The sequence below is a fragment of the Silurus meridionalis genome, chromosome 8, assembly GCF_014805685.1.
Source record: "Silurus meridionalis isolate SWU-2019-XX chromosome 8, ASM1480568v1, whole genome shotgun sequence".
NCBI classification, from domain to species: domain Eukaryota; kingdom Metazoa; phylum Chordata; class Actinopteri; order Siluriformes; family Siluridae; genus Silurus; species Silurus meridionalis.
This window is the reverse complement of record NC_060891.1, coordinates 24,769,379-24,790,157: the sequence shown is the minus strand read 5'-3', so window position 1 is coordinate 24,790,157 and position 20,779 is coordinate 24,769,379. Positions and strand designations below refer to the sequence as shown.

The 20,779-nt window shown below is 38.4% G+C and overlaps 1 protein-coding gene across 2 annotated transcripts in view; it reads left to right on the top strand.

The window, feature by feature from the left end:
• Window positions 1–1,304: 1,304 nt before the first annotated feature.
• si:ch211-63b16.4 (kinesin-like protein KIN-10C) overlaps window positions 1,305–20,779 on the top strand; it is a 23,711-nt gene continuing 4,236 nt past the window's right edge. Inside the window, exons 1-17 of one of the 2 annotated variants that reach the window (XM_046856585.1) lie at window positions 1,305–1,635; window positions 2,523–2,628; window positions 2,995–3,053; window positions 3,253–3,336; window positions 3,644–3,788; window positions 4,505–4,578; window positions 5,429–5,567; window positions 5,652–5,735; window positions 7,508–7,539; window positions 8,126–8,149; window positions 9,887–9,997; window positions 11,301–11,380; window positions 14,031–14,187; window positions 14,333–14,416; window positions 16,566–16,755; window positions 19,031–19,629; window positions 20,604–20,699. In XM_046856585.1, the coding sequence (XP_046712541.1) occupies window positions 2,550–2,628; window positions 2,995–3,053; window positions 3,253–3,336; window positions 3,644–3,788; window positions 4,505–4,578; window positions 5,429–5,567; window positions 5,652–5,735; window positions 7,508–7,539; window positions 8,126–8,149; window positions 9,887–9,997; window positions 11,301–11,380; window positions 14,031–14,187; window positions 14,333–14,416; window positions 16,566–16,755; window positions 19,031–19,629; window positions 20,604–20,699 (2,037 nt within the window). In that variant the 5' untranslated portion in view covers window positions 1,305–1,635; window positions 2,523–2,549. The remainder of the gene's footprint in view (window positions 1,636–2,522; window positions 2,629–2,994; window positions 3,054–3,252; window positions 3,337–3,643; window positions 3,789–4,504; window positions 4,579–5,428; window positions 5,568–5,651; window positions 5,736–7,507; window positions 7,540–8,125; window positions 8,150–9,886; window positions 9,998–11,300; window positions 11,381–14,030; window positions 14,188–14,332; window positions 14,417–16,565; window positions 16,756–19,030; window positions 19,630–20,603; window positions 20,700–20,779) is intronic. The other variant, XM_046856584.1, reaches the window with a different exon arrangement.

The following is a 20,779-nucleotide window of genomic DNA, read 5'->3' as shown; positions in this document are numbered from 1 at the left end:
GCAATAACATAAAAACATATTGTACAGCTTGTACTCCTGGGGGAAAAAGGGGCCTTAACTGTATCATTCTTTATCACTGGAGGTGTACAGTTTTTTTTTTTTTTTTATCCTAAAAGTGAACTTTTTAATATAAACTTCAAATAGCCAATTTATGTACAATAAATCGTTTTAAAACTACACGAAATTAAAGATTTATTGAAAGTAGGAGCCATTATGTAAAGTGGCAGCTCAGTCTATAAGATTCTTCTGATCTGAAGGTTATAAGTTCAAATCCTAGCTCCTGCTGGGCCCTTGAGCAAGTCCCTTAATTGTCAATTTCTCAGTTGACAATGAATTAGATAATTATGCGCTCTGAATAAGGGCATCCGCTAAATGTAGATATAGCAATCCAGAACAATGCTTTATGATAGGCAAACTAAATACTTGGGAGTATAATGGAACAGTAAGGTAGTTAGAACATCTCAAATAATCAATAACATTATCAAATAATGAATAAGTCTGAAATTGCTGGAGAAGATGGGTTGCCAGTTTTACCAGCTTGGCAGTGGTTTGATAGCTTGTAGCTGGGTCTTTCAGCAGGGACGATCCGATCTGGGTCAAATGTATACTACATGGCTAAAGGTAGCCAACCATCACACCTGACCATCACACCTATATGGGACCATTGACATTAACACAGACAGAGTCAGCCCCCACTATGCATTTATAGTAACCACCACTTTTAAGGAAAGGATTTGCGGTAGGTTTTTGAGTGCGGATGACAAGATTTGTGCTCATTCAGTAATTACAGATCAGACGCTGATGTCAGACGGGGAGTTCTCTAGTGTATTTGGTGGTACACATGATTCAAAAACGAGGTCAGGTTCATGGAACACCATTGGGTCTTTTAGTTCTAGTGAAGGGAAGTTTAAGAGATCCTGTACAAGTGTTTGTGAGTTTGTGACAACATTTTGAGGAAGAACCACATGTTGGTGTGAGGGTCATATAGTAGAGAGCCATTATTTCGTGAAATTCTTTTTGCATATCCATGCTTTTTTTTTTTTGATCAGATAAGGGTAAGGGTCTTGCTGAAGGGCCCAACAGTGACAGCTTGCTGGTTGTGGGGCTGAACTGGGACCTTCTGATTAGTAACCCTTGGCTTTGACCCTCCTAAAATGTTCTGGTTTTTCATTTACACGTTTGATTAGGTGCACCTGATGTACCATTTGCGTCCTGGAGAATGGGAACTTTAGACACTTGTGGTTCCACACTGTTCTTATTAGTATATAAGGTGTTCAGACGCAGGTGTATTTTGAACAAGGTGAAGTCTGAACCAAAAATATTTCTCTCCCTCTCATTAGTATGTTTTTCCACGGGGTTGAGCATGCACTTTTGGAGAGCCAATGTGTGCGCGCTTGCGCCCCTGGGGATCTGCCGTCGGTGCTGGCGTCCATTCGCTCGGTGTCAGGTGGAGACGAAGAAAACTTCTCCACTTCATTTCTAGTTCTTCTTTTCCTTCTTTTCGTCTCTTCAATACGAGTAATAATACGGATAAAACTGCGGTGCGTTTTGGTGCGGTGCGGGATTGTTTCATAGGTGGAGAGAAATAAACATCTGGATAAACTTGGATGCATCTGAAGTTGTCGTCAGTCCAAGGTACATAAAACTAGCTGAATACATTAACATCGTGTTTTTATTTACTTGTATTTAAACACAAAATGTATTTAATATCTCTATATAAGCTCAATATAGGATGTTTATTAGGTAATTAGAAGAACGCATGAGAGCCGAATACTAGTTCGGCTTTTTCCGTCCTTTCAGCGGAAATTCCCGAAGTCTTGTGATGAGTTTTCATAAACTCTAAATACATTCTCAGAACTGCTAAACTACTAAACCGGTGCCATGCATTAAGAGGAGATTTTTTCTACATTGAGCATTGGTTTTTAGGTTGTACCTTCACTTAGCACATCAGTGGTCCAACATGCTTCAAGTGTTCATGTGAAGGGGCTTTGAAAGGAGCATAGTGAAAAGAAATGTACACTTGTTGATCCCACACCTGGAGAAGTGCAATGGAAAAAAATTGTAGATTCTCTCACTTTATTCCTAGGAGTGTCGCAAACAAAGACAATTTATATTTCCTCCATTTTTTTTTAACCTTACTACACAATTTTTTGTAATGAACCTCTTGTGTATGCGGTGCCTACATTACAAACTCACACTTGTATAGAAGCAACAATACAATCGGACATGCAGGTACCACACTGCACCTTAACCAGTCAGTGAAGTGGTATATATACCATATATATATATATATATACTGTGTATGTGTTGTCTTGATTGTTATTTGTACCATTTGTTTATTGTGTTCTAGGATTTTCATAAAAGTTCTAGGATTTCATCAAAGCTTCTTTACATCCTTGAATTTTAAATATAATGAGGATTATTGAAGTCCCTGGATTGATTGTTCTTTAATTACTAGTATTAATTGTTCATTGTCATTGGATTAATCAAAGCTTGTGCATTTTCTATGATTTTTCTATCAGCACACGGGACCGGAAGACATCGGTGCAATGCAGCGAGCACGAGACGCCAAGAGCTTTAGGGTTGTTCTCTGCCTCTGTCCCCCAGAACGCACTGAAAAGCGAGCAGGTTGTTAAATAGTTTGTTTTGCCAAACGCTTGTTTAATGCAGAGGATTCCTTTCTTCTGTTAATTCATTTATTTATTATTTTTCTATGTAACTGTTCATCACAGATTCAATTAAAATGTGCTAATTAATATTACAACTTTTTGAAAATAAACCCTATGTTCCTGTATGTGAAATCAGATCATGAGTGGTATAAGAGCAGACCGTGTATTAGTTTAAGGGCATTGTCATATTCATCTTAAAACAATAAAACTAAATTATTATTTTAAATAGACAAAATCTGGCCTTTAAAACAAGGTCTGTGTAACATTTAAAACCTCCAGCCTGCTGTGATATTGGATCCGTTGTTGTGTTTGATTCCCCTAACAGAGCCGAGAGCCTCCATCCGAGTTATCGGGACGAACAGAGTGACTGTTGACACTGGCAGGGTGAGTGTTTCCTAGGCCAATGAAATCAGCTATTTCAATTCGATTACAGTCTTCTTTCTTTCTTTCTCTTTTACAGTCTTATACAAACAAAGTTAAAGTGAAAAAACAGAATGCAGAAGTAGAAAGTATGTTGTGTTGCTTCTTATAGGAGGGAACTAAATTTCTTTTTTGCTAATGCGTGCGTTTTTGCCCTTTGCAGGGTCATCGGGCGCACGTCCTGGATTTTGACGCTGTTTGGAATGAAGGGACTTCGCCCCAAGATATCTATGAGTCAACGACAAAGGCATTTATCCTACCGCTGAGTCCCACGTTGCACAAGATCTACTACTTAGCACTGCCAGCATTCACTAAATCTATGAAATTTATTTACATATCATTTCCTGCATATGATCTTCTCGCTGTCTCATATTACACCCTTGTGGTTGTGCAACCAGGAGATAAAACATTAAGAATAACGAATACTCGTTTTAGGTTTTTAGTCATTCTCTCCTGTCATCCTGCTGCTCTTTTATTCCTATTTTCACTCTATGCTTTTCCACTACTCATTCTGCTACTTCCGGACTTTCTCACTTTATCTGTATTCACTTCAGTCATTGGTGGAGTATGTGATGAAGGGATATAATGGATGCGTCATATTGTACGGGCAATTCACCAGCGGAGAGACACACCCAATTCAAGTCTGCACTGCCAGACAGAGGGGCATAATCAGCCGTGCTGCTGAGGACATCTTCAATTGTATCCATCTGAATTTGCATCCAAACTGTAATAATTTCCACTGTTTAATGTAGAATCAATACAATGGATTGTATAATAAATGGTACAGGCATAAAGATGTAAAACATGATTAGCTTCCCAAACGTTGGGACCCAGACTTTGGAAACCCGAATGCCGTGAGTTTGAATCCTAGTCACACCAAGATGCCCTTTTTGGGCCCCTGAGCAAGGCCCTTAACCCCATAGCTGTGCATTTGTATGAATGAAATAAACGTAAGTCTCTCTCGATGAGGGCTCCTGCAAAATGGTGTGAATGTAAATGATTTGACAGCGGTATTGCCTGAACATCTGCAGTGGAAAGGAAAGCGGCAGTTTGTAGTGTCTTATTATAGATCTGCAAAAATCCTTCGGAAGTTCTAAGATGAATGTGGACTAATGATTTGCATTTTTATGGTTATATAATTAATATGATAATTTCAGGCTACTGTTGCATTTTTCTGCTCCTGAAAACTGGTATTTGCTCAGCTGCTCTGCAAAGCTTCCAAAAATCCAACTCATAACACTTTTAACTGTCGACATGAGGTCAATTTTGGGTCGATTTTCAATGTTTTCTTTGCAGTTTGCTTGCAGGCTGCAAAAGGCACTAAAACTACAGACTGCTCCTTTAACTTATTTTAGTCCTTTGCTTCACCTCTAAATACATCTCCACATTTCGAATCCTTAACGTGACTCTATCAGCTCCTGAAGCTTCTCACTGCAGAATCAGAGTGTCCTCTTATCACATCTCCAATGAAAAGATTTATGACTTGTTGGTGAGTATGAACACAACCATAACATAAAAATGTCACTTGTAAGAAACGTTGTCCATACCTTGATAAATCTAAAATACTAATTGCGAGTGTTACTTATTAACCTGTTTTTGCTATAGTGATGAAAATCGTAACTGACTATCATCAACATTCTATCAAAATCTTTGGTAAATACACTATAGACAAAAGCATTGGGAAATTTTTTAGCCATATGTAAATCTTTCCCAAACTGTTGCCACAAATTTAGACACTATTAGAGAGAATAGAATAGGTTGTATTTGGATGTGGCAGCATGAAAGTTTTCCCTTCATTTGAACTAGGAGACTCAAACCTGTTCCAGCATGACAATTCTCCTGTGCACAAAGCCAGCTCCTTGAAGATACATGGGTTGGAGTGACAGATCTCCTGCTATAGAGCTCTGACCTCAACCCTATTGAACACCTTTGGGATGAATAGAACACTGACTGCACCCCAGGCCTCCTCACCTCACCTACATCACTACCTGATTTTACTAAAACCCTTGAAAAATGACTAAATCTCCACAAATGAGGAAGATCTTCCCAGAAGAGTGAAGGTTATTATAACAGCAAATGGGGACTTATGCTCAGGTGTCCACAAACCTTTGTCCATAAAGTATTGACTAATACTATTGTACACATATAAATAGTGTCCCTAATATTTGAATAGATGGATCACAAAAAGGGATCACTGGTTGCCAAATAATCCGAGAACCCTGTTTTATAGAACGATTAAAACAAACATCTAGGGTCTTATTGTTAGAATCAGATAATTCTCTAACATCAAAAAGTATACAGAACAAACACTGACCCTAATTGTAGATCCTCACTTCTAGGAGCCTCAGGTAAGTGAGGTGTGCCGTTTCCATGACACTGAAGAAGCAGTGCTTCTGGAGGGGCTGAGAGAGCTGGAGGTCGGCTCTGCTCAGGAATTGTTGGATGTGTACAACAGTGGGATCGCCCACAGGAATGCAGGTGAGAGGAGGCTGTTCACTACAGGTGTGAAGAAGAGTTCAATGTACAAATGAACAACACATTTCATGTTTTTTTTTTGTGCAGGTGTCTCCAGGGGAGATTTTGCCAGCAAGTCTCACATGGTGTTGAACATTATGGTCATAAACATGAGAGGCAAGTTGGATAAAGGTAAGCTGAAACAAACTGGTTACGTAGACAATTATTTAGTGGCTTAGTGGTAAAGGCATCCAAAGATCATGAGTTCAAATCCAAGCCACACTAAGCTGCCACTCCTGGGCCCCTGAGCAAGACCCTTAACCCCATAGCTACTCAGTTGTATACATTAGAAAATGTAAGTCGCTCTGGACAAGTGCATCTGCCAAATGCTATAAATGTAAATTTGGGGTTCATAAAGATTTGATCAAGTCATTACCTTGTGATTAGGTCTGAAAATTCCATTGCAGATTCAACATCTATAAATTATATTGAGGATCTGGAGGATAACAGAGGGAGCATTTTGCCCAGAAATGTTCTGTTTTCTCAGAGTTTGTCTAATACCGTGAAGGCAGAAAAGCTTAGCGTACAGTGGTGTACCGTAAAGAAGTAAATGTAGTTTGTTTCTGTACTTAAGTAGCTTTTTCTTGTATCTGTACTTCAATGAAGTATTTCTATTTGGGGAGACTTTACCTTCATTACATTTTAAAGTCAAATATTTTATTTTTAAAACTAGATTTTGTATAATCAGTCGTTCCTTATTATTTATGTGTGGATAAAACTTGACTGACAAACACGCAACAAGCAACTAATCAGGGTAGAGGGCATGCTCTGTTAAACTTGTTTCGATTGCCGCTTGGTGGTATCTACTTGGTCTTACATACAGTTCAGTGAGTTCAACAGTAAGCAGAACATTTTGCGAGCAATAATATTTTTATATATATATATTAAGAAATGATGGAAGAAACTCCTGACTCTAACTTGCCACAAAACCCGTGGACTTATTTGTTTTTGAAGTAGTTAAAAAGAAGAATGAGTCCTTCATTTTCAAGTCTTCTTATAAGAATTCTCCTTCCATTGTAAGGAATATAACCACTCATCTGGGTGACTTCGATTGTCGTTTCATCATTGTTGTCATCATGTAGTGTACACTCCAGTGATTGGTGCTTAAATGCAGAGCAACCATTAGTTCTGAGCCACTGTAGTCCAAATCCGTCCTCAAAGTACTTAAGTTGCTCAGTAACTTCATGGATCTTTAGGCTATTGATTTGGAAACGTCCTGAGCCTTATAAAGTGATCTCAAATTAAGGAAAACTCCATCCAGCGGTAGGATGAATCAGGATGAATTGGCAGATCTGCAGAGAAGATAGGGAGAGGAGCACTGGTTACTGGTACCTCGACAGAGGGAGAAAGTGAAAGAGAAAAAAATACGAATTGTTAAGCAATTTTAATGGTAGGCCTGAGATTCTGCACTATTTCTAGACTGAACTGGTGTATATAACCTTAGTATATAACCATATAAAGGTTTTGTTTTTAACTCTAATCCAGTGATCCGTGCTTAGATAGACTTTAGTCAAGAATACTATTCATTCTTTACTTTCACAAAAACAACCTCATCACATCCATCAAGCAATTACACAACCCAAGCCTCCCCTAGGAACATCAGCAAACACATTGGAGTGCAGACATGTGTGTGTGAGTGTGTGTGTGTGTGTGTTTATGTTTGTGTGTATGTGTGTGTGTTATTGTAGGGAGATATGAGCAAACCTGTAATCTCAACCTCCTGTGGTTTATGATTTCACTACACTGTTCTTTATGCTGTTCTTTCTGTAACACAAACTGGCTGGATATATTGTATTATAAGCTTTAGAAAGTTATGTTATATGGTTTGATAGTATGATCACCAAAATTTGTGTGTGTGTGTGTGTGTGTGTGTGTGTGTGTGTGTGTGTGTTTGACATTTACAGAAGGAGTTCTGACAGCCAGCAAACTAACTCTGGTAAGATCACATCATATGAAAACAGAATACAATCTTGACCACAGCGGTGGACAGTAACAAAGTAAATGTAAATCGTTACTGTACTTAAGTATGTTTTTTCACTACAGTTCAAAGTCAAATATTTATTTGTTCACTCAACTATATTTTGTGAAATTATTCGTACCTTTATATTTATAAGCATAAAAATATAACTGGTCAAACACGTAGCAATCCACCAATCAGGTTCGAGCGCTCGCTCCGTTTTTAACTCGTTTTGATTGACGCTTGGTGTATCTACTGATCACCAACATAAAGTTCAGCATCAGTTCAACAGCAAGCAGAACATTTAGAGAGGAATAAATGATAAAGAAACTCCAGACTCAAACTTGCCATAACACACGTGACCTGATTTGTCTGGTTTTTTTTAAGTAGTTGAAAAGAAAGTTTTGGGCTCATGATCATTGTAATAAAAATCGATAAGTGTTTGAGTCATTAATATCATTCTATTAATAGATCGGTGCGTTAAAAGTGTTTGTGTCTGTGCGTGTTTTTGTGTGTGTTAACTATCCATTACCAGAGGTCATTGTGATTTTCTCTGACTTTCTAGGTGGATCTCGCAAGTTCAGGCAAAGTAGGAGCAAAATAATTCTTCTGCTTTTTTCCTCACACATACTATGTATATATTTATATATTTTCATACACACACACACACACACACATACACACACACACACACACACACACACACACACACACACAGGTAAATGTACATTTTGAGGAAATCAGGAATAAAAAATAAGATTCAATTCATTTTTATTTGTATAATGTTATCATATTATATATTATAATTTACAGGGTTATTCATAAAGAATGAACCGCTATCATGACGCATTGCTTTAGTTCTCAAGCATCGTCATGGAATGAGTCAGTGACCGTTTGAAAGAGGAGTTACCTATGTTGATAGTGAGTATTATGGCTGGAGTTTTGTATGACTTTTCCTTGATAAAATAATGAGTAATGAAATTAGTTCATTCTTTTTGAATAACCCTGTATTTGACATTATAAAATACTGATTGTATTTGCTTTGTAACAGCCAAAATGTCATATTATTCTAATTGACTAATCAAATGTAAGAATTTGACTCAAATGATGATGCACACTTTCAAAACTAAATGGAAACTCATTGGAAAAGATTCATCTGTCACTGCTGTGAACTGACCAACACAGAGAATATGAAGAATATCAAAAACCTTAGGAGTCAGCTGTCCTTAAGGTATCAGCACAATAACACACTCAGCAAAAATATCATCGAATCATCATTATCGATAAGTAAAATATCGCATTTTTTTTGTCAATATTTCACACCTCTACTGATAGGAAACGTAGGCCAGTGGCATAATCCTGACAAGTATGTTCCCAGTGTAGGCCTGTGATCACCAGTGTATGTTTTTCTACCATATAGTTAATGTTGACTATATAGTCCATATAGTCTCATGTAGACTTTAGAAATGAGTTTAGTAGAGGGACGGCGCATGTTGGACGTTTTGGAGACAAGGTGAGGGAGGTGAGATTGAGATGGTTTGGACATGTGCAGAGGAGGGACATGGGGTATATCAGTAGGAGAATGCTGAGGATGTAGCCACCAGGAAGGAGGAAAAGAAGAAGACCAAGGAGGAGGTTCATGGATGTGGTGAGGGAAGACATACAGGTAGTTGGGTTGAAAGAGGCAGATGTAGAGGGCAGGGTGGTATGGAGATGGATGATCTGCTGTGGTGCCCCCTAATGGGAGCAGACGAAAGAAGAAGAAGTCTCATGTAGACTCCAACAGAAAAAGTGTTAAACCATGTTGTTTGGAGATTGCAGGTTTTATTTTCATTTCATCTATGGATTGAAACCAAGAGGGCAATATTGGTTCTCTGGCTGGGAAGGATGGTATAGTTTTACATTTTGAACAGTTACAGTCTGTGTGCTTTCCTCTGAGTGTGTTACGCTGCCATGTGACACAGCATGAACAACAGTTTGAAAAGATGCAGCTGGTTAACTTGTGTCTCAAAGGAAGCATGTGTTTGCATGTCTTTGCAGTTTGTAGCAGCTGTGTGACAGGACAATGATAAAACGGCTGGCAGGTGGGAATTAACCAAAAGCAAATTAAAGAGAATAAAAAACTTTGGGAACATTGTCGGTACCTGGGTATCTAAAACCTATTGTATTGTTCGATTTTGATAAAATTTTTATTATAATTAATATTTTAAGTCTTTTATTTTAAAGTACATCTTCTATTCTTTATATTTAGTCCATTCTTGTTTATTTGTTTCCTTTTATTTTCTCCATTTCTTCCCCCGTCTCTCTTTCCACCACTGTGCATAAGCCTGCATGTAACACTTCTGCAGTTTTGGATATAAGAAGAAGTTTCCATGTTGCCCAAGAAAACCTTCAGGAGGCCAAAACAATCAAACGATCCCTTACAATATTTCGGAATGTGAGTATGTTTTTCACTACAGCAAGATCTTTGTGTTGATTCCAGCACTATGACCTATATATGGAAGACAACATATGGCGTTCTTTGTATGTTTCTGGCTAATGATCTCCCTTCTTTTATTACATTACATTCTTGTACACATTATAAGTTCTAACCTCATTACGATGATTTACATCGCTAAATTCCTTTCTTATGCGCATGACGATGAACGAAGAGTTAAATGTGTTTCTGTTATGGTGGAGAAGTTGAGTGGGGGTAGGCCACAGTGAGGGTCATGCTGGACGAGCAGAAATACAGGAGGATATTAGTAATGAACCCTGTTGCTGTGGTTACTAGAGATAAAGCAGAGGCCCCTTTCCCTCAGTAGTTTGGATGGTTTTCTAAAAAACAAAGAGTCTGCGATAACGAGATGGAGGGAGGACGAGGTCATAATCGACGTTTCGTGCAATGCTTTAAAGGAGCCAAAAGACCTGATTTAACTCCCCTACAGTAAATTAATGAACCAGTTCATTTACAGCAAAAAAAAAATAAAACCACAAGTATGTAGGATATTAGTTTGAGAGACTCGTTTCACATGAGGATAAAATCTTTTCTTTGTTTTTTTTTACGGAATGTCCTAGAACGAGTGGATATACAAAAAAAAATCATTAACCTTTAAGTAAGTTATAATTAATAATATCAGTGATCAAGATTCTATTATTTGTAATAGAAATAATGAATAATGAATCGTATTGGGGAAAAGGAAAAATCTTTACAATAACCTGGCTGCATATTGATCTCATCCCCCAACATAATATGCTTGCAATGCAGTTTTTGTGGGTGAGGCATTTCAGCAGGTAAAATTGGGCAGCAAGCAGACGTGAAAATGTTCAATTGTACAATCTGTTTATGTACGCAGCGACACTGCAAACCCGCAGGCTTTTTGTGAACTGTTGATTTGATCATATTTTAGGCTGTGTTGGATAAAACATGACACTGGGCTACTGCTGTAATCAGTGTTTCTTCATCTTGTATTTTCTAAAGAGCTCGTTTATGTGAAAGTATGAGAGACAGTACAAGTAGCTTGCTCATCATTGCACACATTGTCCTCTTTGTCCAACAAGGAGGAAATACTTTGAATGAGGAAGACTGTATTGTAAAGTATTGTAAAATTTGAATGTGTCCTGGTGCAAATTGTATGGCGTGCAATTGGGGGGAAAATTTTATATGTTTTAGATGGAGTTCTTTTCTTTTATTTGACTTTGCTATACCAAAACATGGATCTGGTCCTTTGCGTAATGTGTACAATTTTCTCATATTGCAGGTGATATTTTCTCTGAGCAACCCAGGCACTCAGCACATTCCATACAGAGAGTCCAAACTCACTCGGGTTCTGAGAGACTGGTGAGAGTCATTTGATTTTAGCATTTTCACGATGTGTCCAATGGTGGACAGTAATGAAGTAAATATAATGCTTTAATGTACTTAAGTATCTTTTTTTTCACGTATCTGTACTTTACTAAAGCATTTTCATTTAGGGAGACTTTAACTTCACAACATTTCAAAATTATTTATAACTTTAAGTGAATAAAAACTGCTTAAACACGCAGCAAGTCACCAATTAGTGTAGAGCACAAGCTCTGTTTTAAACTTGTTTTAAATGACGCTTGGTGTATCTACTTATCATCAATGTACAGTTCAGCATCAGTTCAACAGCAGAACATTTAGAGAGGAATAAATGATGAAGAAACTCCAGACTCGAACTCGCCACAACACACGTGCGGTATTTTTTTTAAGTAGTTGAACAGAAGGTTTTGGGCTCATGATCATTTAATTAGATATCAATCAGTGTTTGACTCATTAACATCATTCTATTAATAGATCAAGGTGTTAAGAGTCTTTTTACATACACCGAGTTGATTAAGCAAAAGGTCTTATGACAAAAATTATAATAAGAACATTATAGCCATAACAAATCATAATACTTTGGATGCTTAAGTACATTTTAAGGCAAATACTTTTATACTTTAACTGTGGTGAAAGTTCACTTCATGGAGTCATATCTTACTGTATCTTTACATTAACTATTTCTTTCATCCACCACTGGATTTGAATTTTGCTTCCATTCTCCATAAGCCATTATCGCCTCGTCTCTGCGGTCGGTGTGCTAAATTATCCTCAATAAAAACACAACCAGTTGGAAATATGATTGAAAAGATATGTGTGTGGCTGTGTTTGTGTGCATCTTTAAGTAAATGCAATTTTCAATCCTGCAAATAATTTTGAATGTGCTAAATTAATAACAGAGCTGGCACCCGGTGCTTACGTCAATACTACCAACACCACATTGGTGTAAGTCGTACCCGAGCCTCAAGCAACCTTCCTGTGATTTCATCATTTCCTGCGCTCGCATCCTGTTTATTTTAACACTGTTTAACAGGCAACTATTATTTGTTGCCACAGTTGCCCTAGCTGATAAAGTAGGTATAAAGTTGCTGAAGAAGTAGGATGTGGATGCAAGTTTAATAAAGTGCAAAGTACAAAAGAATCGCAATGAAAACCAAACGCAAAGGGAGGTGGTAGCTTAGTGGTTAAGGCACTGGATTTTGGATTTTTTTTTGGTCATTAACCACACCAAGTAGCCTCTACTGGGCCTCTGAGCAAGGCCCTTAACCCCATAGCTGCTCAGTTGTACAAATGAGATGTCGCTCTGGATAAGCACGTCTGCCAAATGCCATAAATGTATGAAATTCACTCACTCATTCATTAATCTCTATATAGTGCATGGTGTCTGAGTTTACTATATGGGAAGAAGGAAATGAAAATTTGAATGCTTATGTAAATATCTGGCATCAAAGAGCAGGAAAAGGTCATCATGAATTTTACTCCTACCTGGTATAAACATAGACAATAATAAAAAGATTCAAATGATTCAAATTTACTGTTAGAATGCACCACAGAAGGGGAATATCCCAAGAAAATGGTAACTGGGAAGTCCAAAGGTTTAGGAAATTTCCAAAGCTAATAGTAACCTGGTAAAGCCCAGTGGAGTCCCACTGTATTTGAATATTGATAATTTTGCCATTGATATTCAGATCATCCTCAGACATGTCATGAGTCTGCTCTGGGGTTGATAGTGTTTATACCGCAATTATCTTTTGCTTTTTCTCATCAACGTTTATTGAAGTCTTAATCTTTTAGAAATACATTTTTAGCCAACACTGACACAGAATTCAGCACAAGAGGACCCAGCTACTGTTGTGGCATCTCTTGCTACGACATAATTGGCGAGACTGCCATTTTTAAATTTCATTGATTTAAAACCTAAAATAAAGTTCAAGATTAAACAAGTATATGATCAGACATGAGAGGAGATTTTCTTTTGCATTTTGTCACGATGTATTATGGGAAATAGTCTATTGGCAAATGTACCCTTGATATCAAAATGCCCTGTGGGTAAAGACAAGTGAAACGAATGTATGGAATGAAGTTCCAACTTTAAATACATGTGTTTCTCAAGGTGACAAGGATGTGAGGGATTTGTGTAGCATGTAATTTAGAACATGGACATGATTTGGCTGATGGGAGTTGGTTGCTTAGTGGTTCAGATTTTGGACTTGAATTTGAATCCCAGCACCACTAATCTGCCACTGCTGGGCCCCTTAACCCTCAAATGCTCGATTGTAAGAATGGATAATTGAGTGACACATTTTGGATAAGAGCGTGTGTCAAAATGCTGTAAATGTAAATTAAAAATGTTGGGACATAATCCAGGGCCATAATCCTGACAATGCTGATAAATTAAGGAAATGAACACTTGAGATTTAGGAGCCTTTTTCAATAGACCAATAATGGAAGCTTGGTCAAATGGTATACCCAATGAGCTACCACTCGTTCTTCTCACCGTACACCTTCACCCTGATGACGTTATTTCATGCTTAATGGTTGTAGTGTATATTTAAGTGTTCGTTTTATCGTGATTGGCTTTTTGGAATGAATTGTTTGTGCTGAATGAAGCTGTATTTCAGTTTGTCCATCTTCACGTTTGGTACAGTCTTGGAGGAAACTGTCGGACGTGTCTTGTGGTCACCATGCCATCCCGGTCGTCCTCCATCACAGAGACTATGAGCTGCCTTCAGTTTGCTGCACAGGCTTTGAATGTACCATCACGGACCATACATACCTCACAGATACGCTACTCGCCTTCTCAGGTACCAGACAAACACTGTCTCAATAGTTAGCACATACAAATTTCTTTATGGTTATGAGCAAAAATGAATTGTCACGCAGGTTACAACTCATAGAAGCTTGTATTTTGATTATACATGGCTATAAAAGTTGTATGTATCCATTTAGATGCAAAGTATATGGACAGCAGACAAGAACAGCCTTCTTCTACCTAGAACACAAATCCTTCCACCGGTCAGTGCTGATCGAAGAGTAAGTATTTAATTTTTATCCAGTTTTTCACATTGGCTCGTGCTCATTAAACTGTTCGAGTGAAAATTGCAGTAGAGTCTGAGCCAGAACTTTTTCTTTAAAGTATCTCCAAAGCAGCGGCATGTATTCCTTGATTTATGTTTCATTTGGTTTTTAATTTTGATTGTTCCATGATGGGCTTCAGTGCACATCAAACAATTTGGAGAGTTGGTTCATTCTTAACACCAATCCTTTTCACATGCAGGACTTAATGTTATTTTAACAGTTTGCAGGCATTTACATTTAGAATGACAATCCTATTACACAACAGCACTGCCTATTACTATTCCTCACAGTGTCATGAATTATTTAAATGAATTTGCATTTGTGTCATAAAAGTTTACATCACTGACTCCCTCTGTCTCATCCACGCTAAACCCAGACTTCTTGTTGTCTTCTGCACTGGTGTGTGAGAGACAGGAAATGAGTATTTGTACTTCATTACTTCCCACCTCTGCTGCTGGGCCCTTGAGCAAGGCCCTTAACCCTCATCTGCTCAGTTGTATGTTGCTCTGGATAAAGGTGTCTGCCAAACGCCATGCAAATAGAGTAATAGCATACAGGTGTGTGTGTGATTAGTAAACAGGGGAATGTAAATATAGCAGAGGCTGTTCTTGAAAAGTGTCTCCAACATGGTGTCAGTGTTTCAAGGATGTTTTTCCAGAATGTGACTGCCATTCACAGTCAATCCCTTCTTGATTAATTTAGAATTTAATCAAATTTGAATACAATTTTTGCATAAAATTACATGTTGAAAAGAAGTGTTTAAAGAAGCTCAGGGAATAATTTTAGCCAGAATTTGGATTTGAGAAATGCAGACCTCACTTGAACCTGAATAACTTGACTGTCTAAGTACAGCAATGACAGACTTCTCAGTTTTAGCTCTGAACATGCTCTTTACAGTGACTCGTTGTAGAAGAACTTAATTCCAAACATCCGCCCTAATGCTGGCTTTAATAAAAACACAGGATGTGTATGAGGGTTATTTTTAATGCAGCTGTCAATGCCATTTGAATTGTTTTCTCTCATGTGGGCAGATCCCAAAATAACACTTTCAATTCGTCTCGTTCAAAATCGAAAAAACATCACCAGGATGATTCACCAGGATGTAAAAAAAAAAACATTTTATAAGCTGGATATTAAATTGTGGCCAGGAGCATGTTTTTCCCACTAATAAAGTCAGATTAAGAACAAAAACATACACCAAAAAAGAAAAAAGAATATATATTTTTTTAAAGCAATTTAACTTTACAGCATATTTTTTAACCTGTATGTAGTAATTTTTGGGAAATGGGTTGTTGCGGAATTTCTTTGTATTCATATAAAAATGTTTAGTGTTTAGTGTAATAAATTTAATATATTCTGAAATATTAATACAATTTTACATATACTGCAATACACATATACACATTTTATATATATATATATATATATATATATATATATATATATATATATATATATATATCCAGCAACAACCCATTACCCAGAGATTACTACAAACAGGTGAAAAAATTGAAAAAATATGCTGTAAAGTTAAATTGCTTTAAAAAATTTGGTTGTTAATAATGTATTTTTAGAAATTAACAAAATAATCAATATTTGGTGTGGCCACCCTTTACCCACAAAATAGCACCAATTCTTCCAGGAACACTTGCATACTGTTTGTGAAGGAACTCGGCAGGTAGGTTGTTCCAAACATCTTGGAGAACTAACCGCAGATCTTCTGTGGGTATAGGCTGCCTTAGATCATTGTCTATTCATGTAAATTCAGACTTGATAGTGTTAAGACCAGGGCTCTGTGGGGGCCAAACCTTACTTTCAGGACTCCTTGTTCTTCTCTATGCTTAAGATAGTTATTAATGTCATTCTTGTCCTGCTGTAGAAAACATTTGGGTCAAATCAGACGCCTCCCTGATGCCTAAAACCTTTTTTCAGTGCTGTATATTATATTGGCATTATTTGTATATCTGCATAACATGGGATTTGGAAATTGCACCCATCATTCTTCAGTGTCTGTTCTGCCCAATAGAAAGTCTGATTGTTGTGCACCTGGAAGCCAGAAATTCAGCAATTTAGTCTATTTTTTGTCTTTGTCTTTCTTTTCCAGTCTCAGGCCTCTTTGCCATCCATTGTGAGCAGTCCAGGACCTCTATCTCAACTCAAACCCAAACGCAGCCTGGAGATTTCTGAAAGCTGCTCCTTTTTGCCTCACCTAGAGAAATCCAGACCACCAGAATCAAGTGGATATCACAGCTGTGGCTCTCGGATTACAGACGAAAAGAGTGGTGCAGTCGATGGTAAACAAGCGTAAAGTATAGACTTTATCATCTACATTAATAGAAAAAGCTGTACAGTCAATCATGTAGCAGCAGCAACGAATACAACCCATGCGTTTACAGGTCAAGAGCTTCAGGCAATTTTCCCATCATATATTAAAGATCGGAGGGGGGTAGTGGGGATCTCTGTGGCTTTAACCATGGTTGTTCATGGATTTTCTATCATGGAGTTAATGGAGCATTTTAGAGCCCATTGGGATTTTCACAGATAGCAGTCTATAAGAAAGGGTGATGTGGAAAACAGAAAACATCCTGTGAGAGAAGGTCTGCAGGCTGAAACACCTTGTTGATAAAAGAGTATACAGGAGATGTTTCTTGTGAATATTGATTGAAACTGAAACTTAACGTTTATCTGCATGATTTTTTTGCATTGCCACATTATTGTCCAATTACATAAAATGATGTCAGAAAGTGAGACTGGGAGATGAACCAAAATGCAGTACACAACAAGTGTATGGTGAAAATATTCTTTAATAAGTGTAACAGGCAGGGAAAAACCCACAGAAGATAAAGCTCAAAAACAGCAAAAAAACAGTCCTAAAGTCCAAGAGCCAGAGACAGAGCAATTAGATCGAATTAGACTTTGATCGAACTAGACACAGTCGGTTTTGTTTCTCCTGGTCAGGGGCTTGAAAAGGAGGAGGATAGCAATGCCTGCAGCACGACAGGTCATGGCAGAGCAGCGGGCACCTTAGGTACATACCCTGGTTTGGGGTAAAGGAAGGCACTGGCCATGCCAGGGGTAAACTCTAGGATAGACGGGGCCACGGGACACGAGACAGCTGCATAACGGTCGAGTTCCACACCATGCCTAAGAAGGTGGTTCTCCGTACTGGAGAAAGTACACTCTTCGTGGTGTTTGGTCTTAACCCCAGCTCCTTCATACAGGCGACAACGACATTTCAATGTCAGAAGCTCTGATCGAGCTAATATCAACCAATATATAATATAATATAATATAATATAATATAATATAATATAATATAATATAATATAATATAATATAATATAATATAATATAATATAATATAATATCAGCGGGATGAGAGCGCCAGGCCGAACGGGAGGACCCGATATTGGTAAGCTTCTCGGGGGTATTCTCGGGGGCTAGGGAGTTGGTAAGACAATCTGGCCCTGAGCTAAAGTCTTGGGTGTTCTTAAATACAGGAAGGTGCGGGCAAAACGGCAGGATGGCTGCCGACCTGGAAGTGCGTGCCGCGAAAAAAGGAGTGCGCGCCATGTTCCCCTGAAGATCCTGACATGCTTCTTTTTCTTTCAGTCATGATCTCAGCAACACACTTGAATCCCTTTTAAACCTATGCTGAATGTGCTTTGACTGAGTGAGGGAACTCTGTCATGATAAGTGGTGGCACAGCGGAAGAAGATATAGTTCCAATTGACATTCCTATTTAAGTATTATAATTATTTATATACTATATGGCGTATTAATATTAAAATATTCTAAAGTCACTTGTTTAAAAAAAACATGATCGATCCACCCATCCCTAAGACCAATGCAGAAAAGGTACATTCAGAAGCCAAAAATAGTCCGAAATTCAAATACTGGCAAACAGAACAATAAAGGGCAGAGCAGAAGCACAAACCGATAAAAAAAGTCTGAAACAGGGGACAAGGAGGGTGGCAAGAATAATCTAGGGGGATGAAGAGCGGGTGAGCTAATCTGGCCCACGAGTAAATGTCTTTGGAAAAAACGGCAAGATGACCGACGATCCAGAAGCAAAATCAGAACTCAGTGCCTGGAAGATCCTGACATTTAAACATTAACATCAACACAAATATTTAGACTGAAGAGCTTATCTCCAATCATATTGCAAAGTTTTGAGATTCATTTTGTGTAATTTGTGTAACCAAACAGGTACATGCATGTGGATGTACCTAGGAGGTTAGTGGTTATGGCATTGTGTTTGGCTCCGGAGGTCATGAGTTCAAAATCTCAGCCACACCAAGCTGCCACTCCTGGGCTCCTGAGCAAGGCCCTAAACCACATAACTGTTCAGTTGTTTGAAGTGGACAAGGACATCTGAAAACGCCACTAATGAAAATTTGGGATTTATTGAGGCAAAAGTATTTATCTACAGTATTTGGCATTGGCAATTATTATTCAGTTAAAACATTGAGAATAGAGAACCTTCTGTTATCATGTTTGCTTCCTGCTGACATTTAATTCTGACATAAGATGTTTTAAACTCTCTTACGAGTTCTTTGTCTCTTGCAGTTCGTGTCATGAAAAGTGCCATCCCACTCTCCCGATGTGGGTCCGTTTTTGTGGAACCTCTACATCGTCACTCTGCTGAGAAACCTTTATCCTCACATGGCTCCTCGTCTATCCCTCCACTTCTCCCTGAGTGCTCCAACTGCAAACAGGAACGAAAGATCAGGGAGGAGTACGACAAATTTATCATTCAGGTGAAAAGAGATCGAGACAGCCTGAGCCAGAGAGTGACAGAGCTAGAGAAAGAGCTGAAGAACAGAGGAGGAGAGCAGATCGAGAGCAGAAAGGTGGAAAAAGACAAGCGAGGAGAAGAGCGAGACGTTGAAAGACAGGAGACACCAACTGGAAGTAACGAAACAGAGAATGAAAGGAAGACTGACGGCAAAGTGAGAAAGATCACCAGAGAGGGCGGTGAAGGAGAAATAGGCAAAGAGAAAAGTGAAAAAGAGGAGAACGATATCAGAAGACACTACAGAGGGACCAAACGAGAGGAAGAGAGTGAGAGGAGAGAGAAAAGTGAGGGAGAAAAAGAGAATGACTCAGCTGGAAAGGAATCTATCTATCCCACACATGGAGCAACAGAAGTGCCAAAAAACACTGAGGTAAATGTCCAGATCATCATCCAGATAAAGCAACTTTTGTACACTATTTTCAACAAAACCTATTTATTCCCCATTGGGGTCAGCACTTTATCTGTTTAGTCACATGTATTGTGTATTATAACACTTGCTTTTCAAACAGGGATGTATTTATAGTTGAGTCATTAGCATGTAAACAGGAGGGATATATATATATATATACACTCACTACTCCCCCCACCTTCTCACTTCTCACATATCTATTAGTTTGTTTCTCATAAGTTGGTCCCTAATGATTGATCCAGTGGTGACTGTGACAAGGAAATACTCCTGAGAAACCTGAGGAACCAGCCTCTAAAGGGAACCCAGCCTCTAAAGTGGCACCAAATGTCCATTCATCACAGTTCCATCACAGTTGAGGTGTACTGATCAGTGATAGGTGCTTGAGTACAGAACTGTTTATGCAACTTGTGGTCATTAGCAATTGTAGCAGATTGTTGATATTAATCAAAGTCCAAATCCATTCTCATGTGTCGATCAGTAAGAAAAAAAAAAAACATTTTCCCACAAACCTCAAGGCGAGATATTTACCCAGAATGCATTGATTTAAGCAACACAACCAACAACTGAGATTTATAAGAAATAATTACAGATTGGTTTAATAACTGAGTTTAGTGCAGTAATATTAGGGTCCAATGGTGGTCTAGTGGTTAGGATGCGGTGCTCTCACCGCTGCGGCTCGGGTTCAATCCCCGGTCAGGGAACCAACCCCAGCCATTAGGGTTGCACAAACCTCAGTGCCGGTCTCAAGCCCGGATAAATGAGGAGGGTTGCGTTAGGAAGGGCATCCGGTGTAAAAACATTCGCCAAATCAAACATGCGGATGGTTTGCTGTGGCGCCCCTAATGGGAGAAGCCGAAAGAAAGGTTTTTATTGCAGTAATATTAGGATTGCTTTGTAAAATTTTAGGATGTATTTCTGAATGAGGTATTTTTCAGGAGAGCCTTGGGTCTGACCTGCACAGCCTCAGAAAGGAGAATGAAGGATCGAGGAAGAGTGTGGATCTGTCTATCACACAGCTGCACAAAGAGAAGGTTTTAACCCTCTACTGATTCATTTCCAGCAGGACTATGAGAGTGTTGCACTGAGATGGAAGCCCTTATTGTTGTCCTGT